This window comes from Schistocerca serialis, chromosome 5, assembly GCF_023864345.2.
Source record: "Schistocerca serialis cubense isolate TAMUIC-IGC-003099 chromosome 5, iqSchSeri2.2, whole genome shotgun sequence".
Lineage (NCBI taxonomy): Eukaryota > Metazoa > Arthropoda > Insecta > Orthoptera > Acrididae > Schistocerca > Schistocerca serialis.
In genome coordinates this window covers 379,825,431-379,851,036 of record NC_064642.1, presented here as the reverse complement: position 1 = coordinate 379,851,036, position 25,606 = coordinate 379,825,431, and the positions used below count along the sequence as shown (strand labels likewise).

At 41.2% G+C, this 25,606-nt stretch overlaps 1 protein-coding gene across 3 annotated transcripts in view; it reads right to left on the bottom strand.

Annotated features, from left to right (window-relative positions):
- Nucleotides 1-13,817: 13,817 nt before the first annotated feature.
- The window catches only part of LOC126481394 (armadillo-like helical domain-containing protein 3), a 110,541-nt gene continuing 98,752 nt past the window's right edge, over nt 13,818-25,606 (bottom strand). For all 3 annotated transcript variants that reach the window (XM_050105122.1, XM_050105124.1, XM_050105123.1), the window contains exons 14-16: nt 21,789-21,867; nt 21,497-21,613; nt 13,818-14,170 (exon numbers count right to left, since the gene is read on the bottom strand). In XM_050105122.1, coding sequence (XP_049961079.1) covers nt 14,078-14,170; nt 21,497-21,613; nt 21,789-21,867 — 289 coding nt within the window. In that variant the 3' untranslated portion in view covers nt 13,818-14,077. The remainder of the gene's footprint in view (nt 14,171-21,496; nt 21,614-21,788; nt 21,868-25,606) is intronic.

Genomic DNA, 25,606 nt, shown 5'->3' with positions numbered 1-25,606 from the left:
TTCCTCCAGATCAAATCTGCGACTCGACATTCGTCGGGCAGGTCAAGGAGCAAATTGCTAACATCCGCGTGCCGCCTCCTCGACCACACACGCCCCCTCCCGTATTTCTGCATAAGGACTTGGCGTCGTGCACTCACGTCATGGTGCGTGATGACACCATCCGACCGGCACTCAGACCTCCATATACGGGCCCGCACAGAGTCATATCACGGCGTACCAACACGTTCGAAGTGCTCATTAACAGCACGCCTCAAACGGTATCCGTCTGCCGCCTCAAACCTGCATGGACTCTGGGAGAACTGCCCGATACCCCTCCCAGTCAGACCCCATCCCCTGCTGCACCCACCTCGCATGAGGCATCTACCGACAGTCCATGGATGAGCGACGCCCATTCCCACACGTGTGACGTTCCCCACTCCCAGTCGAGTGACATTCCTAGGCAGAGTGATGCGTGTGATGACTTACCCTCCTACAGGTAGCCCCTCGCCTCTCCCCTGTTAGGATTCAGTGATGTATCAGGGACCAGCCTCAGAGCGTGTGATGTCACCGATGACAACTCGTGTGGAGATTCTGTCAACCCGTATCAGGAAGTGGTAGTGAATGTCAACACAGATCTTATTTGCAGCTCTAATGTGTTTTTTGTTATGCAGCCGGGTAATGTGTACATCTTCTACGAACAAGCCAGCTTCCCCAGTGACAACTTAACTCACATTCATCTCCTCCAGTCTGTCCCCTTGCCTGTTGGTACTGACTCATCAACGGTCAAAGTCCTACGTACCGCCACAGGCATTCAGATCCGCTATCCTGGCCCCTCACAACCCACCATCCCCTCCCCAGATCCCTCAACTGCTGTACGAGGATTCACCCGGTCAGGCAGGACCATCCGCCCCCCTCGCTGGCTCGAAGACTTCAATTACTAATGTAATGTAATGTAAGGTATGGTTTCTGATTAAACACCCTCTCCCTCCCCCCTGGGTGTGCCCTTTACATGTATGCCCCAATATTTATGTTTGTGCTCCACACTCTAGGGGGGGGGGGCTAATGTGGCGACTATCGACCAAGTCGCGGTTAATATCTTTGTTTTTGGCAAGCTCTTTGCCCCAGTCTGTGGTCGCGCGCGAAAGTGTACGGACGTGTACCGAGAATTCAGAATGTAAACAACTGTATATGTGTGCTTACGAGAAATAAAAATAGTGTTTATTACATGTGGTGTAGCGTGCATCATTGGATACGGCAACCCTACAACGCTTACCCATAAGCTAAACACTATATTAACAATAAACTGTTCCTATTGTTTGTTGTAAACTAACTCTAGGCCTGAACAGTTATCATCTGAGCTGTGATTGCTAAGGTTGGGTTTGATCCCTCGATTTTTATACTTGTGTCAGTGGAAAATATTACACTTTTTTGAATACGCTTTAGTCACTGGAAGATTGTTTGTGTAGATCAAGAACAAGAGCAGACCTAGCACAAACCCTTGTGGGACCCTTAGTATTTCTTTCCCCCCACAAGGAAGAAAGATTAAGGTTTACGTCCCAACGACAATGTGATCTCTAGAGATGAAGCACAAGCTAAAATTGTTTCAAGGCTGATGAAAGGAACTGGGTGTGCCCTTTCAAAGGAACCATGCATTACACTCACCCATTCTGATCATAATTTCATTCCTATCAAGCAGTCTGTTAATTTGACTCTCTGTTCTGCTGTGAATGTAAAGCTTCAGATGTACAAAAAAGATGTCATTAGCGCCATAGTATGTTACTTTGCTAAGTAGTATATTGTGAACCACACAAAGGCACTGGCAAGGTCACAGAATAGAATCAAAGGATAATTTTTCTTCTTTAACTAAGGTAGTACTTAATCAGATGAGTTGTGTATGGCTTTCTCTCTGAGGAATCATTTATGACAGCCAAAGTGAGGGGTAATCAATAGACTTTGTTTCCCCCCTCCCACACCGAAAAAAGAGGTCAGTGGTCTGTAAATGGTCATTTTTGCGAAAACTGCCTTTCAAAAAATGGGAAGTATGTGTACTTTGCTAATCTCCACTATTGTTGATGGGCATTCCTACAGCATACTTAACATGGTCAGGAACTTTGCATCAAGTAATGGATTGAATGTACCAACAGCTCAAGAGCAGTCCTATCAAAGCAACACAAGATTTTAGTACTCTGCTAGACACATGATCATATACAGCAGAACTGCTAATTTTTAGTGACCTGATGAATTTTGTAGCATCTTCATGGGGTTGTGCATTTGGAACTAATTCCTGCTGCTGTTGTATGTAGTGACTGCTGAAATAAAGTGTCTGTATTTGCTTGTTTATAACGGGGTGCAATGTGTTACAGCATAAAGTCAAGCACTGGCACACCAGTCGAGAATGAAAGGGAAGAGAAGGCTTTGAGAAGAAGTCAGCCAATCACAAACTGATCGGACCTCCCTCCAGGACACCACCACCACAGCAGCGGCCGCTATGTGAAGAGGACATAAGTGCTGCAACTGACTCGTGACGGCCCAGTTCAATAGCAGCATCAACACTAGACACTTCATTTGTATTCTCTATGGAGCATAGACTTGGGATTGTTTGTACTGATGAAGACTCATTATTTTATGTCGCTCTTTGCTTGTGATGCATCTGTGTAATTGCAAAAGTTAAGTGTTGTAATCTTCTTTTTGTAATAAAACTCCTTAATACGATTTATTTGAATGTTTGTCCAGTGAACCAAGTATGCAGGCTTCCTAGACACCACATACACTCCTGGAAATTGAAATAAGAACACCGTGAATTCATTGTCCCAGGAAGGGGAAACTTTATTGACACATTCCTGGGGTCAGGTACATCACATGATCACACTGACAGAACCACAGGCACATAGACACAGGCAACAGAGGATGCACAATATCGGCACTAGTACAGTGTATATCCACCTTTCGCAGCAATGCAGGCTGCTATTCTCCCATGGAGACGATCGTAGAGATGCTGGATGTAGTCCTGTGGAACGGCTTGCCATGCCATTTCCACCTGGCGCCTCAGTTGGACCAGCGTTCATGCTGGACGTGCAGACCGCGTGAGACGACGCTTCATCCAGTCCCAAACATGCTCAATGGGGACAGATCTGGAGATCTTGCTGGCCAGGGTAGTTGACTTACACCTTCTAGAGCACGTTGGGTGGCACGGGGTACATGCGGACGTGCATTGTCCTGTTGGAACAGCAAGTTCCCTTGCCGGTCTAGGAATGGTAGAACGATGGGTTCGATGACGGTTTGGATGTACCGTGCACTATTCAGTGTCCCCTCGACGATCACCAGTGGTGTACAGCCAGTGTAGGAGATCGCTCCCCACACCATGATGCCGAGTGTTGGCCCTGTGTGCCTCGGTCATATGCAGTCCTGATTGTGGCGCTCACCTGCACGGCGCCAAACACGCATACGACCATCATTGGCACCAAGACAGAAGCGACTCTCATCGCTGAAGACGACACGTCTCCATTCGTCCCTCCATTCACGCCTGTCGCAACACCACTGGAGGCGGGCTGCACGATGTTGGGGTGTGAGCGGAAGACGGCCTAACGGTGTGCGGGACCGTAGCCCAGCTTCATGGAGACGGTTGCGAATGGTCCTCGCCGATACCCCAGGAGCAACAGTGTCCCTAATTTGCTGGGAAGTGGCGGTGCGGTCCCCTACGGCACTGCGTAGGATCCTACGGTCTTGGCGTGCATCCGTGCATCGCTGCGGTCCGGTCCCAGGTCGACGGGCACGTGCACCTTCCGCCGACCACTGGCGACAACATCGATGTACTGTGGAGACCTCACGCCCCACGTGTTGAGCAATTCGGTGGTACGTCCACCCGGCCTCCCGCATGCCCACTATACGCCCTCGCTCAAAGTCCGTCAACTGCACATACGGTTCACGTCCACACTGTCGCGGCATGCTACCAGTGTTAAAGACTGCGATGGAGCTCCGTATGCCACGGCAAACTGGCTGACACTGACGGCGGCGGTGCACAAATGCTGCGCAGCTAGCGCCATTCGACGGCCAACACCGCGGTTCCTGGTGTGTCCGCTGTGCCGTGCGTGTGATCATTGCTTGTACAGCCCTCTCGCAGTGTCTGGAGCAAGTATGGTGGGTCTGACACACCGGTGTCAATGTGTTCTTTTTTCCATTTCCAGGAGTGTATTTGGTGACGAGGATTGGATGACTCCCATAGTAACAACCTAGAGCCTGGCTGCCATAATTTTGTATTGTCATGAGCTTTTGTGTTTTGCTGGTGCCTCAGTTCAACCTGCCTGTTTTTTTGTTGGGGTATGTTTACATGTTATAACAATGTCTCTTACAGTGTTTTTTTCTATTCAGTGTTTTCAGGTAGGTGTAGCAGAAATTTTATTTGCTTATGTGCTTATTTTTCTTGCTTGTCTTGTCTTTTCTTGCATTTGCCCATTCCAAAATAAGCAACCCACCTCTCCACTCCTTGGTCAGGCGCCACAGCTGCAAGCGATAGATGCAACACAGCTAACACAGATTTTTCAGTTTCAGGCACAGCCAATATCCACCCAGTTAAACACAGTAGAGCAGCTCCTGGCGAAACACGCCACTAACGCAGCGCCACAAGCAACCGTAGCCCCAAGTGCTACTATACTGCCTTTTTTCCAGTTTAATGAAAAAGGAGTGGCTCGAGTGGTTGCAACAGCATGAAGCCCACATCATAGTTCACAAGTGTCAGGTGCTGTGAAACTACATTACTTTTTGTCAATGGTAGGAAATGTCATCTTCATCTCATTCAGAAACTGTTCCCTAACGCCACTCTGAGTGAACTTTCCTATGATCAGATTGTAGATTCTCTAACTAACTATTATGACCAACAAGTGAATGTGGTGGCAGCTAGGCACCAATTTTTTTGTTGCAATGTCAAACTTAGAGAATAGGTTCTGCAGCAGTCCGATCCATCATTTCAGCATATAGTGCAAATTCTAAATCAGTAGGATTCAGTTGCCGTAGCAACTGATAAATCTGAGCAGTGACCAATTTATCAGGTTGAGTCATCCCTTGCTCACTACTGGCCTAGTAGGCAGCAACAGCTCACGCACGCAAAGCCCCATAAACAATTCTCTAAACAGGCACATAGAATTATGTCATGCCCTTGGTGCTATTCAGGGCACAAAAGCCATGGATGCCCATGCAGACACAGTGTTACACTTGTGGTAGGAAAGGTCACATATAATCCGTATGTTTGCAACAGAACAAACATAAGAAATCTGCCCACTCACAAAAATCTAATCACAAGGCCCATGTAATCAATGCAGTGTATTAAAAGCCTGCTCCAGGCATTAGCAAAACTAGCAAGCAAACAGTTTCCTCAGTGCTATGCCAGTCCAAGTTTTTTGTTCATTTGCATCTCAGTGAAAACATGTGAAATTTCAGTTATACACAGGTGCCTCTGTTACAATGCTGAATCATAACACATATGAACTGTTAGGCTCCCCACACCTGTCTAAAACTAGCATGCACCTGACAACTTGTAATGGACAACACATTCCTGCTCTTAGAAAATGTACTTTGCCTGCCATGTATTGCTCGCAAACGCGAACTATGAGTTTCACTGTGCTACAATCATGCAATTAAGAGAATATATTTGGCCTTGATTCATTTGATTTGTTTGGCTTTAAAATTCAGGACAATGTGTTGTCAGTGACTGCATTCAATGCAAAAGACAGTGTAGCTAGCTTGCGGAAACAATTCCCTGAGCTCTTTTCTGTAGATTTAGGCAAGGCTAGCAATTGAGTTGCACATGTTACTATGAAAGACATTGCTCAGCCAAAATTTTGCTGGGCCGGAACTGTTCTCATTGCTTTATGGAACAAAGTAGCTGCTGAACTTAATGAATTGTAAGATAGTGGAGCTATTGTGCCCATACAAGCTAGTCAGTGGGCAAGTCCACTCGTTTTGCTCCCCAAACCTTCAGGTTGCATTTGCCTCTGTGTTGACTTTAAGTCTACAGTCAACTCACAAACTGTCATTGATACACGCCCAGAGGATCTCATGGACAGATTAGGCACTGGCCGATACTTTTCAAAAATTGACTTGCGCAACACATATCTTCAAATACCAAAAAATTGGTGCAGTGCTTTTGCACAGATTTTGTGATAAAGTCAGGCCTACTACTTTCGCATCAAAAGTGTTGTCCAAAGCTCAGAGTAACTATTTACAAATAGAGAAAGAGGCATTGGCTATTGTGTATGGTGTCACCAAATTCCAGCACTATTTGCAAGGCAGAAACTTCTACTTAGTAACGGATCACAAGCCACTGCACTCCTTGCTTCATCCAATGAAGCCAGTTCTTGTATGAAATGTCCAAAATTTGCAAAGATGGGCGTTGTTATTGTCTAAACACCAGTATGAGATTTAGTATTGTCTTGACAGCTCAACATGATAATGCGGATGCACTTTCATGTCTTCCAATTGGACAGATTTTGACACTTCTGCTGCACCTTGTCACATTGAAGTTCATGATTCTGAACTGCTTTAATCCTTTCCTCTGAACTACAGGAAAATTGCACAGATCATGAAAGCTGATTTAGATTTGAACATTTTGCTAAAATACATTCACACAGCTTGGCCTCCCTCATTGCATAGCATAAAGAAATCGGCAGTGTGCTGATACTTTGCACATTGGCATAGCCTCACTATACAGAAAGGTGTGATTCTTGTTCAAAATGACAATGGACAGTGATTTGTGTTGATCCCCAAATTTACAAAACGAAGTGTTGCAGCTACTTCAAGGACAGTGCGGGATTGTTTGTATGAAACAGTTAGCGCATCGACACTGTACTTGGCAGCATGTTGTTGTTGTGGTCTTCAGTCCTGAGACTGGTTTGATGCAGCTCTCCATGCTACTCTATCCTGTGCAAGCTTCTTCATCTCCCAGTACCTACTGCAACCTACATCCTTCTGAATCTGCTTAGTGTATTCATCTCTTGGTCTCCCCCTATGATTTTTACCCTCCACGCTGCCCTCCAATACTAAATTGGTGATCCCTTGATGCCTTAGAACATGTCCTACCAACCGATCCCTTCTTCTGGTCAAGTTGTGCCACAAACTTCTCTTCTCCCCAATCCTATTCAATACTTCCTCATTAGTTATGTGATCTACCCATCTAATCTTCAGCATTCTTCTGTAGCACCACATTTCAAAAGCTTCTATTCTCTTCTTGTCCAAACTATTTACCGTCCATGTTTCACTTCCATACATGGCTACACTCCATACAAATACTTTCAGAAATAACTTCCTGACACTTAAATCTACACTCGATGTTAACAAATTTCTCTTCTTCAGAAACGCTTTCCTTGCCATTGCCAGTCTACATTTTATATCCTCTCTACTTCGTCCATCATCAGTTATTTTGCTCCCCAAATAGCAAAACTCCTTTACTACTTTAAGTGTCTCATTTCCTAATCTAATACCCTCAGCATCACCCGACTTAACTCGACTACATTCCATTATCCTCGTTTTGCTTTTGTTGATGTTCATCTTATATCCTCCCTTCAAGACACCATCCATTCCGTTCAACTGCTCTTCCAAGTCCTTTGCTGTCTCTGCCAGAATTACAATGTCATCGGCGAACCTCAAAGTTTTTATTTCTTCTCCGTGGATTTTAATACCCACTCCAAATTTTTCTTTTGTTTCCTTTACTGCTTGCTCAATATAGAGATTGAATAACATCGGGGAGAGGCTACAACCCTGTCTTACTCCCTTCCCAACCACTGCTTCCCTTTCATGTCCCTCAACTCTTATAACTGCCATCTGGTTTCTGTACAAGTTGTAAATAGCCTTTCGCTCCCTGTATTTTACCCCTGCCACGTTTAGAATTTGAAAGAGAGTATTCCAGTCAACATTGTCAAAAGCTTTCTCTAAGTCTACAAATGCTAGAAACGTAGGTTTGCCTTTCCTTAATCTTTCTTCTAAGATAAGTCGTAAGGTCAGTATTGCCTCACGTGTCCCAGTATTTCTACGGAATCCAAACTGATCTTCCCCGAGGTCGGCTTCTACTAGTTTTTCCATTCGTCTGTAAAGAATTCGTGTTAGTACTTTGCAGCTGTGGCTTATTAAACTGATAGTTTGGTAATTTTCACATCTGTCAACACCTGCTTTCTTTGGGATTGGAATTATTATATTCTTCTTTAAGTCTGAAGGTATTTCGCCTGTTTCATAAATCTTGCTCACCAGATGGTAGAGTTTTGTCAGGACTGGCTCTCCCAAGGCCGTCAGTAGTTCCAATGGAATGTTGTCTACTCCGGGGGCCTTGTTTCGACTCAGGTCCTTCAGTGCTCTGTCAAACTCTTCACGCAGTATCGTATCTCCCATTTCATCTTCATCTACATCCTCTTCCATTTCCATAATATTGTCCTCAAGTGCATCGCCCTTGTATAGACCCTCTATATACTCCTTCCACCTTTCTGCTTTCCCTTCTTTGCTTAGAACTGGGTTTCCATCTGAGCTCTTGATGTTCATACATGTGGTTCTCTTATCTCCAAAGGTCTCTTTAATTTTCCTGTAGGCAGTATCTATCTTACCCCTAGTGAGATAAGCCACTACATCCTTACATTTGTCCTCTAGCCATCCCTGCTTAGCCATTTTGCACTTCCTGTCGATCTCATTTTTGAGATGTTTGTATTCCTTTTTGCCTGCTTCATTTACTGCATTTTTATATTTTCTCCTTTCATCAATTAAATTCAATATTTCTTCTGTTACCCAACGATTTCTACTAACCCTCTTCTTTTTACCTACTTGATCGTCTGCTGCCTTCACTACTTCATCCCTCAGAGCTACCCATTCTTCTTCTACTGTATTTCTTTCCCCCATTCCTATCAATAGTTCCCTTATGCTCTCCCTGAAACTCTGTACAACCTCTGGTTCTTTCAGTTTATCCAGGTCCCATCTCCTTAAATTCCCACCTTTTTGCAGTTTCTTCAGTTTTAATCTACAGGTCATAACCAATAGATTGTGGTCAGAGTCCACATCTGCCCCTGGAAACGTCTTACAATTTAAAACCTGGTTCCTAAATCTCTGTCTTACCATTATATAATCTATCTGATACCTTTTAGTATCTCCAGGGTTCTTCCATGTATACAACCTTCTATCATGATTCTTAAACCAAGTGTTAGCTATGATTAAGTTGTGCTCTGTGCAAAATTCTACCAGGCGGCTTCCTCTTTCATTTCTGTCCCCCAATCCATATTCACCTACTATGTTTCCTTCTCTCCCTTTTCCTACACTCGAATTCCAGTCACCCATGACTATTAAATTTTCGTCTCCCTTCACTATCTGAATAATTTCTTTTATTTCATCACACATTTCTTCAATTTCTTCGTCATCTGCAGAGCTAGTTGGCATATAAACTTGTACTACTGTAGTAGGTGTGGGCTTCGTATCTATCTTGGCCACAATAATGCGTTCACTATGCTGTTTGTAGTAGCTTACCCGCATTCCTATTTTCCTATTCATTATTAAACCTACTCCTGCATTACCCCTATTGGACTTTGTGTTTATAACCCTGTAGTCACCTGACCAGAAGTCTTGTTCCTCCTGCCACCGAACTTCACTAATTCCCACTATATCTAACTTTAACCTATCCATTTCCCTTTTTAAATTTTCTAACCTACCTGCCCGATTAAGGGATCTGACATTTTACGCTCCGATCCGTAGAACGCCAGTTTTCTTTCTCCTGATAACGACATCCTCTTGAGTAGTCCCCGCCCGGAGATCCGAATGGGGGACTATTTTACCTCCGGAATATTTTACCCAAGAGGACGCCATCATCATTTAATCATACAGTAAAGCTGCATGCCCTCGGGAAAAATTACAGCCGTAGTATCCCCTTGCTTTCAGCCGTTTGCAGTACCAGCACAGCAAAGCCGTCTTGGTTATTGTTACAAGGCCAGATCAGTCAATCATCCAGACTGTTGCCCTTGCAACTACTGGAAAGGCTGCTGCCCCTCTTCAGGAACCACACGTTTGTCTGGCCTCTCAACAGATACCCCTCCGTTGTGGTTGTACCTATGGTGCGGCTATCTGTATCGCTGAGGCACGCAAGCCTCCCCACCAACGGCAAGGTCCATGGTTCATGGGGGGGAGGAATTGGCAGCATATGGACACCCAAATAGAATAGATGATGTCACAGTGTCACACATCTGCAAAAAATCAGTCCTCCCCACCATAAAAATTTTCTGCCTGGCCTATGTTGCAATCACCATGGCAACATGTGCACATCGACTTTGCGGGACCTTTTGGGAACATTTGTTGGTTGATTGTGGTCAACTCTTATAGCAAGTTTCCTATTGCTGTTCCAATGAACTTGACGATGTCACATGGCACAATTCAGGTGTTGTCCTCTATTTTTGCCTCAAAGGTTTACCTTAAGTCATTATGTCAGACAGAAGCCCTAAGTTCACGTCCAATGAATTTGAAACATCCTGTGAACACAATTGCATACAGCATTTAACTAGTGCACCATTCCATCCACAATCAAACAGAGAAGCGGAATGTTTTGTCAGAACCTTCAAGCAACACATGGCCAAACTTCGCACTGCACACACCAGGGATCAAGCATTGCAACTGTTTCTCACCTCCTATCGTTTGCATCCACGAGATGGACCATCACCGGCAGAATTGCTTCGTGGCCGTCACCATTGGACACTGTTTCACCTGCTCCATCGTCCTCAGCATCTGGTGCTGAAGGAAGGTCACAAGTATCACTTCGCACTGCATGATATTGTGTTTTTCACGGTTTTTGGCAGCGGCAGATGGTGGGCATGAGGCAAGATCTTTCGCTGACTTGGCACATGCATGTATCTCATTTCAGGCCCAGATGGATTACAGCACTGATGTCACAATCAAATTCGCCACTGTCATGTGCACAGTGATCTTTCTGTATCTCTTTCCCCAGATTAACAGATCCTGAGGACAGTGCAGCACCGTGGGATGACCCTATGGAGATGGAGCCTTCACCTCCTCCACCTCCGCTCGTCCTATTGAAGGAGCTGGACCCACCCACGCCGCAGCAGCTGACGCCTTCTACATCTTGTTGTGGGCCTCAGAAGGTAGACATGTACCATTCTGGGCATTTTCTGGGGGACATTTCCACCACAGCAGAGGCCAGATGGCGGGGTAGGACTGAAAGTCGGACATCCCCTGCAGCCATAGCTTCCAGTCCCTCAGAGCATCCACATCCCTGCCTTCCCTCTCATTGTAGTGCTCCCTATACGATGAAGTTCTGTCACTTTCAGGGGGAGGAATCTCATTGTCTAAAGTCAAGCGCCAGCATGCCATTCGGGAACAACACGGAAGAGAAGGCTGTGAGAAGAAGTCTGCCAATCGCATGCTGGCCAGACCTCCCTCCAGGATGACAAATGCGACTGCAGCGGCCCCTATGTGAAGAGTACATAAAGCCCCAACCAACTGGTTATGGCCCAGTTCAATAGCAGCATCAACACTAGACACTTCGCTTGTACTCTCTATGAAGCATAGACTTGGGATTGTTTAAACTGAAGAAGATTGATTATTTTGTATGCCGCCCTTTGCTTGACACACATCTGTATAATTGCAAAAGTTAAGTTTTGTAATCATGTTTTTGTAATAAAATTAATTAATATGATTTGTTTGACTTTTTGGGTATCGAATCAAGTATGCAGGCTTCCTAGACACCACACAATGCATGCTGCCAATGTGAAAAAGAGTAATAATTGAATTTGGTAGTCAGTGATTTCAACGTCTCATCATTTCTGTCACAGCTATTTTATGGTGTGTCTATTTCATTACCATTTCAATTTTTTTATCCTTTGAGGATGAGACGTTGATATGATGGACCAACAAAAACATAGCATTGGTATGGGGCCTGTCATCTGATGTACCAAACAAGCAATCCCTCAGTATAAGGCCTGTCATATGATGGACCAAAAAAACACTGAAATGTAACAAAATTTTTGAGCTATTTGGTATTATCGACACAAAAGTTGTCAGTTGTAGCTCCCCAATCATAGTTCCAATTCTTTTTTTAATATCTTATTTTCTGATGGTTTGTTATGAGCAATTCTGATCACATTTTTGTTAATTTTTTGTCTGTTTCTAGATACATAACTGATAATGAAATGTAACAATAAAATTACGGCTGCAGTAGATCATACACTGTAATGACATAAGTATAAATTAAAACTGAATTCCAGTAACAATTAAGTAACAACTAAGGTTTTTATTTACCTAGATGGGAAGGAAGACCCAGAAGACTATGGACTGATGATGTAATAGTGGACATCACTGGTATGGGAGTCTGGGGGTGAGAAAAGAGCAACAAACAACCGAGAAATGTGGGAAAGATCATTGAAGAAGACAAGGCTCACCAAGAGCTTGTGCAGTCCATCCTAGTTACTAAAAACCTCGTTTTTTTTGTTTGAGTTTTAATTCCACACTATTTTGGCTATGTGACATTATGCATGCAAACTTCTAGCCATGTTTTCTATGAAAGCAGCTCTGAGACAAGCCAAATGTGTATAAACAGATTAGTGCCATTCAGTAAAATGTATTCTGCTGCCTGCAATATGGCTGTTGCACTTGTAGTGCCTCTGCACAAAATTTCCTAGACCGCAAGTATGTGCGTATCAATAATGAGTTAAAACTGAACAACATGCATTGTACTTGTCACCTCTAACATTACAAAGTTTATGGCTCAATCTCTTTTGCAACTTGACTTTGAAACTGCTCGCTAGTAGTATTTTATAGGCCCTCTGTTACTGTACAATTGCAATAAAAAAGTAACTGCACACCAAAAACTGTGAATCAATGTGTAAATTATATTAGCCCATACAGCCATCTCTGCAATATCTGGTTCTAAATTGGTTCCTGCCTTCAATGTTTATATTAGAAACTGCCACAAATCTCTCTCATACCAGTACATTATCTGTACACGGCATGCTTACATGCAATTTCATCTGTTTCTAAATTTCCTTCACCATTCTGAGAAACTCAGTCCTTCCTGTTTTGAGATCATGTAGCCATTTAAGTTCAAAGTTACATCTGCTTCATAGAAACATTGACAACTACTCACAGCAAACTGCATCAATGAACTCATTCCTCTTCCCAATAACTTTGATTATTTATGAAATATATCCAAGTTGAATCCTAGTAATATGAATACCTACTTATCATTTGCTGGACACTCCCACAGGCAGCACTAGCACCTTCGCCCACCCTTACCCTGCTATCCATCCTCCTCCCCACCCCAAGCCTCCCTTATCTCCATTACCCACCCTAACTAGATTGCTCCTCGCATCAGACACAGTCAGGCCTTAGTGCCCAGGGAAGTGGCCGTGTATGTGAGTTGTGTGAATTGTGTGAGGTTTCTACTTCTGAAACACTTTGCCTGAAAGTTGAAATACTTCCAGCATTCTTTTTGACTGTGATTTTCTGTGACTTACAACTTTCTCTTTGGTGATAAGAAGCAATCTATCTTTTTAATATTGTTGTTAATACTTACTACAACATATTTTGAGGATTATGTTGATTCCGTTGGTCCCTCTGGATGTTTTGACTGCAATGTTGGAGTCAGTCTCACTTCTAATTTCAGAAACCTCCACCTTACAGACGCAATAGAGTACATACACACTTAACCGTACACATGCGAATCACGTTTAGAACAACATATTGTTACACTAACAAAGCCAAGTATGATTGACAAATGGAATTACGAAGAACTATTCAAACCAATTTTTCAAAATAGTTATCATCATATTACATTATTTCAAAAAGTTATAGAACATGTTTCACAATAAAACTCATTATGAAAATGAGGAAGTGTAATTGTCAGCAAAGCAGTAACACTTCTAATAATACAACAACATGATATGTTTTTCTTTTTTTACAAATTTTATCAGTCTTTGTCTGATGGTCATTACTTATGTCTCACAATTCACTATAAAATTGTTTTAACAAATTAACAACATGTATTTCAGGCTGAAACATGCAAAGTAATCGCTTTCATACACGATTTTTACAGTTTTTGTTTTTGGAAAAGTACTCCATAGAAAAAATATCCATCTTAGGAAATTGATGAAAACTCCTGTAGAATAAGCTGTGAATCCATGGATGCAAAATCTATATTCTGTCGAGTATCATTTACTACACTTCGAACCTGTAAAAGAAAGAACATAAAAATTTATAACACTGGCATCACATGCTACTGATACAAAACTGCAATCACAACAGGTTGACCTACAAGTTTTATGCTAGCAGTAGCAGTTACATTAATCTGAGTGTTCCCCAATGCTTTGCATTCTGTACAAGCCTTCCAACTGCAAATAAATAATAACCTTTCAAAATTATGGAGAGCAGCAGTCAGTCACTTCCTTTCTGGCTTCATTAAAGCAAATCCATATTTTGGCTAGTAACTAGCCATTATCAATACCCTAGTATGTCAAACCCTGTTGTTCACGCTCCTGTCGGAGTTCATTCATTGAGTCTTGAATGAACTGTTACAGGAGTCCAAACAACAGGGCTTGACAAAATAGGCATTGATAATGGCTAGTTACCGGTCGCAATCTGGATTTTCTTTCATAAAGCCAGAAAGGAAATGACTGACTGCTGCTTTCCATCATTTTGAAACTCAGGTCACAGTCATTGGGTGAATTCCACATTCCTGATGGATGGTAATTTGATGAAATAATAACCTGACTTGCCAAAGCCAGCTCTACCACATGAGTGAATTAAGCACAAACATACGGCGCACTAATTTATGGGTGGAAATTCAGAAAATTTCTACAAATTAAATTTTTTCTCTGTTCACATTCTCAGTGGTTTAAATTTCTGACCGAATTACAGGTACACGGTAAAAGTGTTGTAGAAATTAAAATTAATTACCAATCTATGAGGAAGAATAGGTAGGTGTGAGACATGTGGAAGTTTGGGTCAGTCTGGGGAGGATGCTCAGACAGCCTAAGTGATGAGGTGGGAATCTGAGTTTGACTCCCAGTCCACCACAAATTTTCATATGTTGCTTTAGGTAGTAATCTATGCCTATCACATTTAAGTTTAATTTCAGGAAAAAATCTCAACTTTTTTTATGCCCTTTAAGTCTACACTTTGTTAATTTGCAGTTGTTCTGTTGTTCTTTTTCTTACTGAACCAACTTCTGCCTTATTACAATTACTTATCAGCAACCTAAAAATAAAATATTACAAGATTATAATGGTTGTTGAAAGGGGGGGAGGATGGGAATCTGGTGGCGGCAGTGATAGGTGTTTTTGTTTAGTTTTCTTTTCTTTTCTTTTCTTTTCTTTTCTTTTGAGGGGGAGGACAACTACATCATTTGCTTGAGTTCTACTACACTGGTACTGTGTACTACAAACACCTACATTCAAATTACTGCAAAATACTTGAGCTGTACTATTTACTCTATTTTCAAACAAATTGCTAATTGACGTCTTCATACATTCCTAAGAACTTTCTTGTAGTGTTCAAATACATCTTTTTCTACAAACACCAACTGAATCTACACAATCCTTATTTGCCATAAAATTATGTACTCATATTACCGTATCAGTACGTCCACTGTCTTTTTCCTGACTCTTCTACCTTACTGATGGAGTCTCTAGAAAATTAACTGCACAACAATCAGGTCAATGTTCTCCTTTGTTGTAGAAAACTCTCTCTGATCTATGCCACACTTTTTTTCCTTCCCTCACATTCCTGCTATAAATCTAGTGCAACACCTGTCCCATACATCCTCCCACCACCAACTACCCCAGTCCCGTCACAGGCGTCTCCTAACCCACTGCCAGTGAAAGCAGAAATGTGATCTATAAACTAAGCTGCAACCACTGTATTGCTTTCTATGTGGGCATAACAACTGACAAGCTGTCTGTCTGCAAGAATGGCCACTACCAAACTGTGGGGAAGAGACAGTTGGATCACCCATTGTTAAACATGCTGCCCAGCATTATTCGCCTCACTTCAGTGACTGCTTCGCAGCCTATGCCATTGGGATTCTTCCTACCAACACCCGCTTTTCTGAATTGTCCATGTGGGAAATACATGCTGTGATGTTTTACTCAAATTACTGCTTGATTGTTTTAGTTAACTATTATTATTTGGCATCTATAAATACTGTATTCTGCCTTTTTATTTGGTTTTTGCTCCCAATTTGATATACTTTATTTCACTTATTCTGCCAACACCTTTCTTCGCCATATAAATGCTACAGATATATTCCAGACCTCTTCATGTTTTACTTATTACAAGTAATCTTTCACTGATATAATAATAATATAGAATGAAACTACAATCAAACAAATGTAGAAATAGAAGCAAACTGACAACAGATACATGCTAAATTTGACAGATTTACTAGCATCTGGAATATGATGGGACATCTGTCAGATAAATGAGAAATGAACAGTGTAACATTCCTAGAAGATCCTAATGAAGACCTGTTTGTTATTAAAGTGGACCTTTCAAATTTGTATGTTGCAAGCTAAAATGGAGCATGCCAAAGTTGTGTGACAGACTTGCAATGGTAACACCTTGTTTTCCTTCTTTCTCAACTAACAGTCCTCTCACTGATGACTGCCCTGCTACTCAGTAGTGAGACTGTGGCCTGTCACAGGGCAGCATTCTGTACTATAAAAAATGCTAGTTGTGAGTTTCTTTAGCTGCTGGATTAGCAAATTCCATTCCCTTTATTTCTATGTGCACTAGTACCATGTAGAATTGTACATCTTCTTCTTCTGTAGATGGAAATGTTTCTCCTGGATGTTCAAAGTCATTTAGCTGTTGGGTTTATGTGCCATATTATTAGAAGGGCACTTTAGCAGGTTGGAGTAGAGACAGAGTGCTATGTAACAATAATATACAATATGAAACTTCATGGCAGGTAAAAATAATGGCTTGAACTGGAACTTTCTCTTCCACAGGCAATGATCTTCCCAATTAAGTTAGCCAGGTACAACTTATGACTCATACTCACAGCTTCAATTCTGACAGTACTTATCCCCTCCTTTCTAAATTTCACAAAAGCTCTTCTGTATAGCTATTGGTTACGAAGAGTAGTTATTCTGGTTAGACATCTTTGTGAAACTCATTCTAAATATGAAGGGGAGTAAAATGAAAACTGAACACCCACCACAAAGGGAGCATGGAATGGTTCCATTCAAAAGTAATCGCCACAAGTGTTAGGGCATTTACCAACAGATGATCAATGTTCCTGTTCCGAAGAATGCAGTCGAATGCTGACTGATCCACAACTGCACCTGCTAATGCTCTTCCTTGCCCCACTGGAACCGATGTCCACTAATGCTTTTTTTTCAAAGATGTGAAAATCACACAGTGAAAGATCTGGGCTATATGGGGGACATTGCAGTGTTTCCCAACCAACTCTATGAAGTGTAGCCTTTGTCCGATAGGCAGTGTGGTAGTGAGTGTCACTGTGGAGCAGGACAATTCAGTCTGACAGCATTCCTGTGCAATTCAGTCTGACAGCATTCCTGCAATGTCACTGTTTCTGTGAAGTGTCTTCATAGTGCTGCCCACTGATAGTGGCTTCATATTTGAGAAATTCGACAAGCAGACCAACCTTGCAGTTGAAGGAGGAGGCCATCATGACTTCACATGGTGCCACCATTTAGAGCCTGGGGACACATGGCAATGCCAACAAACCAAAGAAATCCAAAGCTGTTCAAACAAGTTCCGGTAAGTTGCATAACAATGCTTGCCCCCACATGGCCAATCAGATGAAGGCTATGCAGCAGCAATTTGGTTAAGAAACACTGCAACATCTTCCATACATCCTTAATCGTTCACCTTGTGATTTCCACATCTTCAGTGACATGAATAGTGTCATGTGTGGATGTCAGTTTCAGTCGGATGAGCATGTGTAACAGTAGGTGCGGTTGTACATCCATCAGTGGCCGAACACATTCTACAAAACAGGGATTGACAATCTCATTTCCCAGTGGGATACATGTCTTAATGCATGTGATTATTTTACAGTAGAACCATTCCATGGTCCTTTGGGGGGGGGGGGGGGTGTTCTGTTTTCATTTGATTGCCATTTATATTAGAAAATGCTGATATAAAAACAGCTGGTATAAAATCTCTCTTGCACTCCAGTAAATGCAAAATTATTATGGACCTCTTTAGCAGCTATGGTATCAAATGACTTCTGTCCACATTCAAAATAGTATTAGACATCTCTAAAGTGCCACTTAGGCATGCTTGGCACAAATACAGAGAGAGAGAGCATCTTTTACCTATGTTAGGTTTACAACATTAGTTGTCACTGCTGAAGTTACAATTAAGGGGACCACGCTGTGGTTCAGGTCGAAAAAAATCGATTTTCGGTTTTCATCATATTTTGATATGTTAAGGTTTTATTTAAGTACTCCGAAAAGTATTTTGCTGAAAAAAAAAAAAATATTTTGAACATTTAAAAGCAATTTTCTACCACGTGTGTTTATGTGCCACCCCCACTTTTCTGTCTCCCACTTTTCTGCAAATATTTTAGATCTTTATATCCCCTACATTCCACGTTTGGGATTTTTTTTTAACTCCCGAGTGTGTTGGCTATCCTTGGAATGCAATGGTCACTACTCTTTTGTGTCTGCTGTTTGTAAACAACAGGCTTTCAAACATGCGGTTAGTTTTGATCAAGTGTGATTGCGAGTAGTTGTTATATTACATTTGCAGGCATTTTCATGAAACGGCAATTTAGAGGAAACTAGTTTAGAAAGCTTTCTGTACAACAGGTTATGTCGCCTGGCAACTATGTTTCTAATTGTAATTCTTCAACAAGTGCATCATCAAAGAAGCTCTCACCATTTCAGGAGAGTTACAATGAATTTACCGTAAGTGACAAGGGGTGCAGTAACATTATTATAAATTTGAGAATCTTATCAGAGGAAATTTCTAAATTTGTACAATGTAGACAGTGTGGTGAGTCATAGAGTGTGAAAATTTGTGAGAGTGCCAGTGGGAGAAAAGGCCTAGCAACTGCTTTGGATTTAATTTGCACTAAATGCTCAGCTGTGATTTCATTTATAAATTCTTCAAAACCAGATGCAATTGGCTCTTATGAAGTCAATACTAGACTAGTTTACGCCTTATGATCCATTAGCAACGGCATGGCTGCAGGGAGAACATTTTGTTCAGTGATGAACTTACATCAACCAGCAAATAAATTTGAACAGCAATATTAGAGAAAGCTGTATGTGCAGTCAGTGAGGAAACCATGAAACTGGCTGCTAGGAAAGCAGTGGAAGAAAATGATGGATGTTCGGATATTGCAGTTGCACTTGGTGGAAGTTGGCAGAAAAGAGGACATACTTCTCTGAATGGAGTAGTGACTGCCACAAGTGTAGACATCAGTAAAGTGTTAGATGTGGAGATAATGTCTAAATATTGCAAATGTTGTAAAGTCAATGAACATAAAGAACACAACTGTGTGGCTAATTTTAGAGGAACAAGTGGTGGTATGGAAGTTAATGGAGTACAACAAATATTTCATCACTCCGTAGAAACAAGAGGCGTACGGTACATCAAATATTTGGGCGATGGTGACAGTAAGGCATACAACAATGTGGTGAACTCTAAGCCATATGGAGATGCCATTATTAGCAAAATAGAATGTGTAGGCCATGTTCAAAAACGTTTGGGAACAAGGCTGAGAAAACTAACTGTTTATATGAGAGGAACAAAATTAGAAGATGGAAAATTGTTGAACGGACAGGGTCGGTTAACTAAAACTGAAATAGAAAACTTGCAGGTATACTATGGGCAGGCAACTAGGAGAAATAAAGAAAATCTGGAGGCAATGAAGAGAGATGTTTGGGCCATATCCTTCCATAAGTCCTCTACTGGTGATAAGCCATGTCATGGATTGTGTCCATCAGGAGAAAATTCGTGGTGCGAACGCAATAGGGCAACTGAAGAATCTTATTCTCACCAGCATTCTCTTCCTGCTGCTGCTATTACAGCAATTAAACCTATTTTCAGAGACTTGGCTCATCCTGACCTCCTAAGGAAATGTCTTCATGGGCAGACACAGAACCCAAATGAATGTTTCAACAGCATAATTTGGAACTGCCTTCCTAAAACTGTTTTTGTAGGCATGCATACAATGAAACTAGGAGTTCATTATGCTGTTATTACATTCAATTGTGGTAATATTGGAAAGTGTTGGGTACTGAAAAAGCTGGGAATTAATCCTGGTGAAAATATGATCACTGGGCTGCAACATTACGATAAAATGAGGATAGCCGATGCTGACAGCTCTGCATCTAATATGGCCAAGAAAGCAAGACAAACATCCAGGAAGGTGAAAAAGAAGCTGAAAGACATGCTAGAGGCCAAAGAAGGGCTATCATATGCAACAGGACAGTTTTAATTAACTGTAAGTAACAAATTTCAAAAGTTTTTTCTTTAAAGTCAATTTCTCACAAATTAAAATTTTCAGTACATATGCCCCATTATATCAGAAAGTATCATAGAAAAAGGAATGAAATTTTCAGAGACTCTGCATAACATAAAAAGCCACCTCTGGTACTACATTCATTAATATTCCCCCATTAGGAAGTTCACAAAAAAATATTTTCTGTAGAAAAAACTTAATATTTTTTGTTAATAAATTTAAAAAAGTATTTCTTTAAAACTATAAAATGGATAGAGTAGATTTTAGTACAGTTGACTCTATTACCATCATGTAACATACAGAAAAAATATTAAGGTCCTGCATCAAATAGTCTTTTTCAGAAATAGGTCAAATACGTGCCCAAATTAACATGGGTTAGATAGCCAGGGTGTGGTTCCCTTAACCTTTATAATCAAAGGAGGATACTGTTATCTGTTACATTTCATTTGTCATTCAAAAATATTTCTGAGGCAGAGAGTGTGTATATGAACCAGGAAAAGTCAGTCTAACCTCCTCCCCCCCCCCCCCCCCCCCCACCCCACCCCGCTTCTCTCCTACATCCTCAACTGTGACTATTATTTAGGGTTAAGATGGGCATTAGAACCACAATGAATTTGTTAGTACTGAAGCATTGTCAGACCACTCTAGTGCTGCTAATGAAGATGAAACATGCTGTGTACTGTCATGAGCGAGGAAGAGCAGGAATGGTTTGAAATCGGCACTCAATGCTGGGCTGACAACTTAAGTGACTGACTGGCTTGGACCAGAGGATGTATGGGGTAGTGACTAGAACATCATATGCATATGTAGAACAGAGACAATGATAAAACACTTAATACATAGAACACTTCCACATCACTGAATACAGAAGGAAATCTGGCAGAACATCCTAAAGTTAATGAAGAGATGAACATTTTGAGTATAAGTGCTATTTTCCAGCCTGTGTTTCCACAGCCAGGAGACTGCCTGTGCAGTTTGGTATGTGGAAAAGGCGCCTTCAGAACGTAATTTGAGATTTTCCATAGGTTGGCATACAGGCTTAACCTAACATTTTCTTACCATGGAAGTGAAAAAGGCAGCATGTTTTGGTTTCTCTGAATATCGTTCATACTGGTCAAGGCTGTCTTGAAGTTTCAGTGTCAGACTGTCATAATTTTTGCGCACGACTTCCAAAATCTGGAAGAAAAATCACAAAAAAATGAGACAATTGATATTTTAAAATTTGATATAACTGCACTACTATTGTGTATGACATTTTTTTAAGACATGTAATGTGTGCCACCAAAAAGCATTAGTGGCTCTTGTCACTAGTGTTATTCAAAACGGTAAACTTGATTCCTCATTTGCTCACCTGTTCTTCAGATGGTGTTGAGAGACCCTGACTAGCCAACCATGATTCAATTTTTGGTTGAAAATGGTTTATAATAGCTCTGGAAATAATAACAGAATCATTAATGTAGTTATATATAGAGCTTTTTCAGAGATTCTTAATCAATACATTATGAAAACAAACCATCAATTGTAAGGAGAGGTTAATTACATAAAAGCTTTTACTATAATCTTACTTGACTCAGTTTACCGTATTTACTCGAATCTAAGCCGCACTTTTTTGCAGTTTTTGTAATCCAAATAAACTGCCTGTGGCTTAGAATCGAGTGCAAAGCAAGCTGAAGTTCTGAAAAATGTTGGTAGGTGCCGCCACAACAAACTTCTGCCTTCGAATATATGTAGCGCTACACAGGCATGCTTTGCAGGCACAAAGATAAATACTGGCGCCAAAACCTCTGCGTCAGTAAATAAATAAAAAAAAAAATATAAATAAATAAAAAATAAAAAAATAAAAAAAATAAAAAAAATGGAAGACGAGCTTTATTCTCCGCCTCGAGTTTCGACCTGTCCACCCCGAGTTTCGACCACTGCATTTTCATACATTATCCAATGAAGTAAATACAAATTCCGTATTGTTCATCTTCGAATGTAGCAGCATTTGAATGTACTACGAAAATCCACTGGCAAGACTGTTTGGGATGCTTGTCAATCAAAATGGCCAACTCTACGGTCTGAATTTTTTCCTACCTGTGAGAAGAGATGGTTGCTAACAGGAACTTTTATGAATTGTGAATCATATGCAGTATTCTCTTCACCGTAAGAATAAAACAAATATAAACATTTTGCCATGTATTGTTTCATGTTTGCTGCTATCTCGTTTAAATCCTGTCTGCCTAATAAACTACGAAACTAGAGTGAGATAACAGCAAATGCGGAAGAATATACATATCATGTCATGTTTATATTCGTATTATTCTTATGCCTAATAGTGATACAGTCAGAAATGAAGCACGGCAATCGACTAGATTTTTAAATCTAAGATGACTCTAATTTCTGTGCAGAATGTAATGTACTAAAGAGACGCCTGCAAAGATTTTCAAATTGAGAAAAGTTTTTGCTAAACTCTCGCTCAGAACATCTTCTATCATACGCAGTCTATTATTTTGTTCTTGTTGATCATTATCAAAGAAACCAGCAGTGTAAGTAACAACAAATAGCAGTCTCTTGCCATTGTTTCGCTAATGAGACGATTCCTCTCTCTCTTTCTCTCTCTCTCTCTCTCTTTTTTTTCTTTTAATTGTAAGCGGCGGTAGCGCGCCCTAAAGCAAGCCATGCCGCGAGCGGCGACAGGTCGTAAACACTCATCATCAGAATGCGACAAACAATGGATGACACAGTACAATAAGGCATTTTCAGCTTAGAGTGACGTAAACACCGATAACAAAGAGAACGACACATATCAGATCAAAGAAAAATAAGTAATGAATTCAAACGAGACGAAGCACGTGAAAGAGGAAGGGTACCCGTATAAATACGGACGGAGCGCCTGAAGCATAGCAATGGCTACCTGGTAAAGCTTAACTGCTAAGCTTACGACTCGAACCAAACTACTGTAGCTGTGTCATCATTCATTTGACCTAAATTGTGTCTCATATTACAAAGGACCAACTTTGTTTCGATTTGGAGGTGCAGCCATAAACTTTTCCCTCCCCTTGAATTTCGAATCTCGGATTTCAGGTGCGGCTTAGATTCGAGTCTCTTTTTTCAGGTGTGGCTTAAGATTCGAGTGCGCCTTAGATTCGAATAAATACGGTAGTCTGGGGTAATGAGAATATGCACTTTCCACACATCAAAAACTCATGAACTAGATGAAAACTTATCAATCACCTAAACAGATGCATAGTTAGCTGTCCTCATTTTACTTCATGACATTAGTTTCATTAACAACTTCCTCTTTAATGTTGCTTCAGACAGAACTACTACCAGTTTCCATGAACACTTTTTTTTTTAGGTTAGTTCTTACCATGACAGTTGTGAATGTCAACCAGAAAAAACTGCCCATAACCAGTCCCTTTATTTATGCTTACTATTTGTTTCTGAGGATAGCATCTTCCTCAGCAGATGGATTTATTTAAAATTATTGAATTAAACAACACAGATGTTTTGTGCTTATTGATTTCTGGAGAATATTTGATAGCATACACTAAAAACAATCATTTCAGTACATGTATGGAAACATTATGATGCGGATATTTTTGCTGTACTGATATTCAGCAATAAATGTCTTTTGTGTGGTCATAAACTAATTTTTAGAATCATGGCCTCTAAATTCTGTCAAATGAGGTAGCTGGGAAAAGTAAGTAAGCTGTTTATCATTTCAAAAGTAATCACCATAACTATAAATACATTTATTCTGCTGAGAGACAAGGCGGTCAGTGCCTTCATGAAAAGTTGCTTGTCTATGGAACAACAATCATACAAGGGTTTGAACCTTTTCATCTGAAGCACATCAATGGCCATGAATGTCTTTTTTCAGAGCACCAAAACATGTGGAAATCACATGGGGAGAGATTGGGACTGTATGGATGATGTGTGAAGCTTTCCCAGCAAAACTTCTGCACTAGACTGGAAACAGATTTTGAAGACGTGCGCCCACCCTGGAAACATTACTGGTATTTGTCCACTTATATTTATTTTTGATTCTGAACCTTCAGAGTGTGCTATTTCTCTAATGGTGACACACTCTTGATCATGTGTATGACTGCATTTTTAATTTATGTTATTTTATTATGTGTATTTTCTTGCAAAAACTGTTTTTCTTTGTACATTAATGTTTTAACAAGAAGTCTCGTAAGTGTATCTGAAAGAGAAAATGGTCAGACATGTTATACAGAATAACTTCTGAAGAAGAAAGTTGTTGTGAAATGATAATTAAATCAAGACCGGAAGCTGTTGGCAGGCATTGATTTACATCAACGGGGATAGTTGAAACTGGGTGCCCTGACTGGGACTCGAACCCGGGATCTCCTGCTTACATGGCAAGCGTTCTATCCATCTCAGCCACCAAGGGCACAGAGGATAGTGCGACTGCAAGGCTTTATCCCTTGCATGCTCTCCGTGAGACCCACATTCCCAACTTAATGTCCACACACTACATTCGTAGTGCCCCTGCCCATTACACTCATTACTCATGGCAGACAATCTTCCCGAGTCCCATTGATTGAGCAATGCATGTGCATCCATCACAGGAGGAGGAGGTCAACGGCCGGTTAGCCTTAACTGTATGAAGATGGTATCTGTTCTTTCAGAGATGTCACCGGCCACTGATCTCCTCCTTCATTGCTGGATGAACACACATTGCCCGACCTCTTATGGGACTCAGTAAGATTGTCTGCCACGAGTGATGAGTATAATGGGCAGGGACACTACGAATGTAGTGTAAGCAGGAGATCTCGGGTTTGAGTCCCAGTCAGGACACCCATTTTCAACTGTCCTCTTTTATGTACATCAATGCCTGTTGATGGCTTAAGGTCTTGATTTAATTATCATTTCATTCTAAGAGAGCTGTATAGTCACCAATGGTATCTGTTCTTTTGGACACGTCCGAAAGAATAGATACCATCTACACATAGTTGTTGTTGTTGTTGTTGTTGTGGTGGTGGTGGTCTTCAGTCCAAAGACTGGTTTGATGCAGCTCTCCATGCTACTCTATCCTGTCCAAGCTTCTTCATCTCCCACTACCTACTGCAACCTACATCATATTGAATCTGCTTAGTGTATTCATCTCTTGGTCTCCCTCTACAATTTTTACCCTCCACGCTGCCCTCCAATACTATGTTG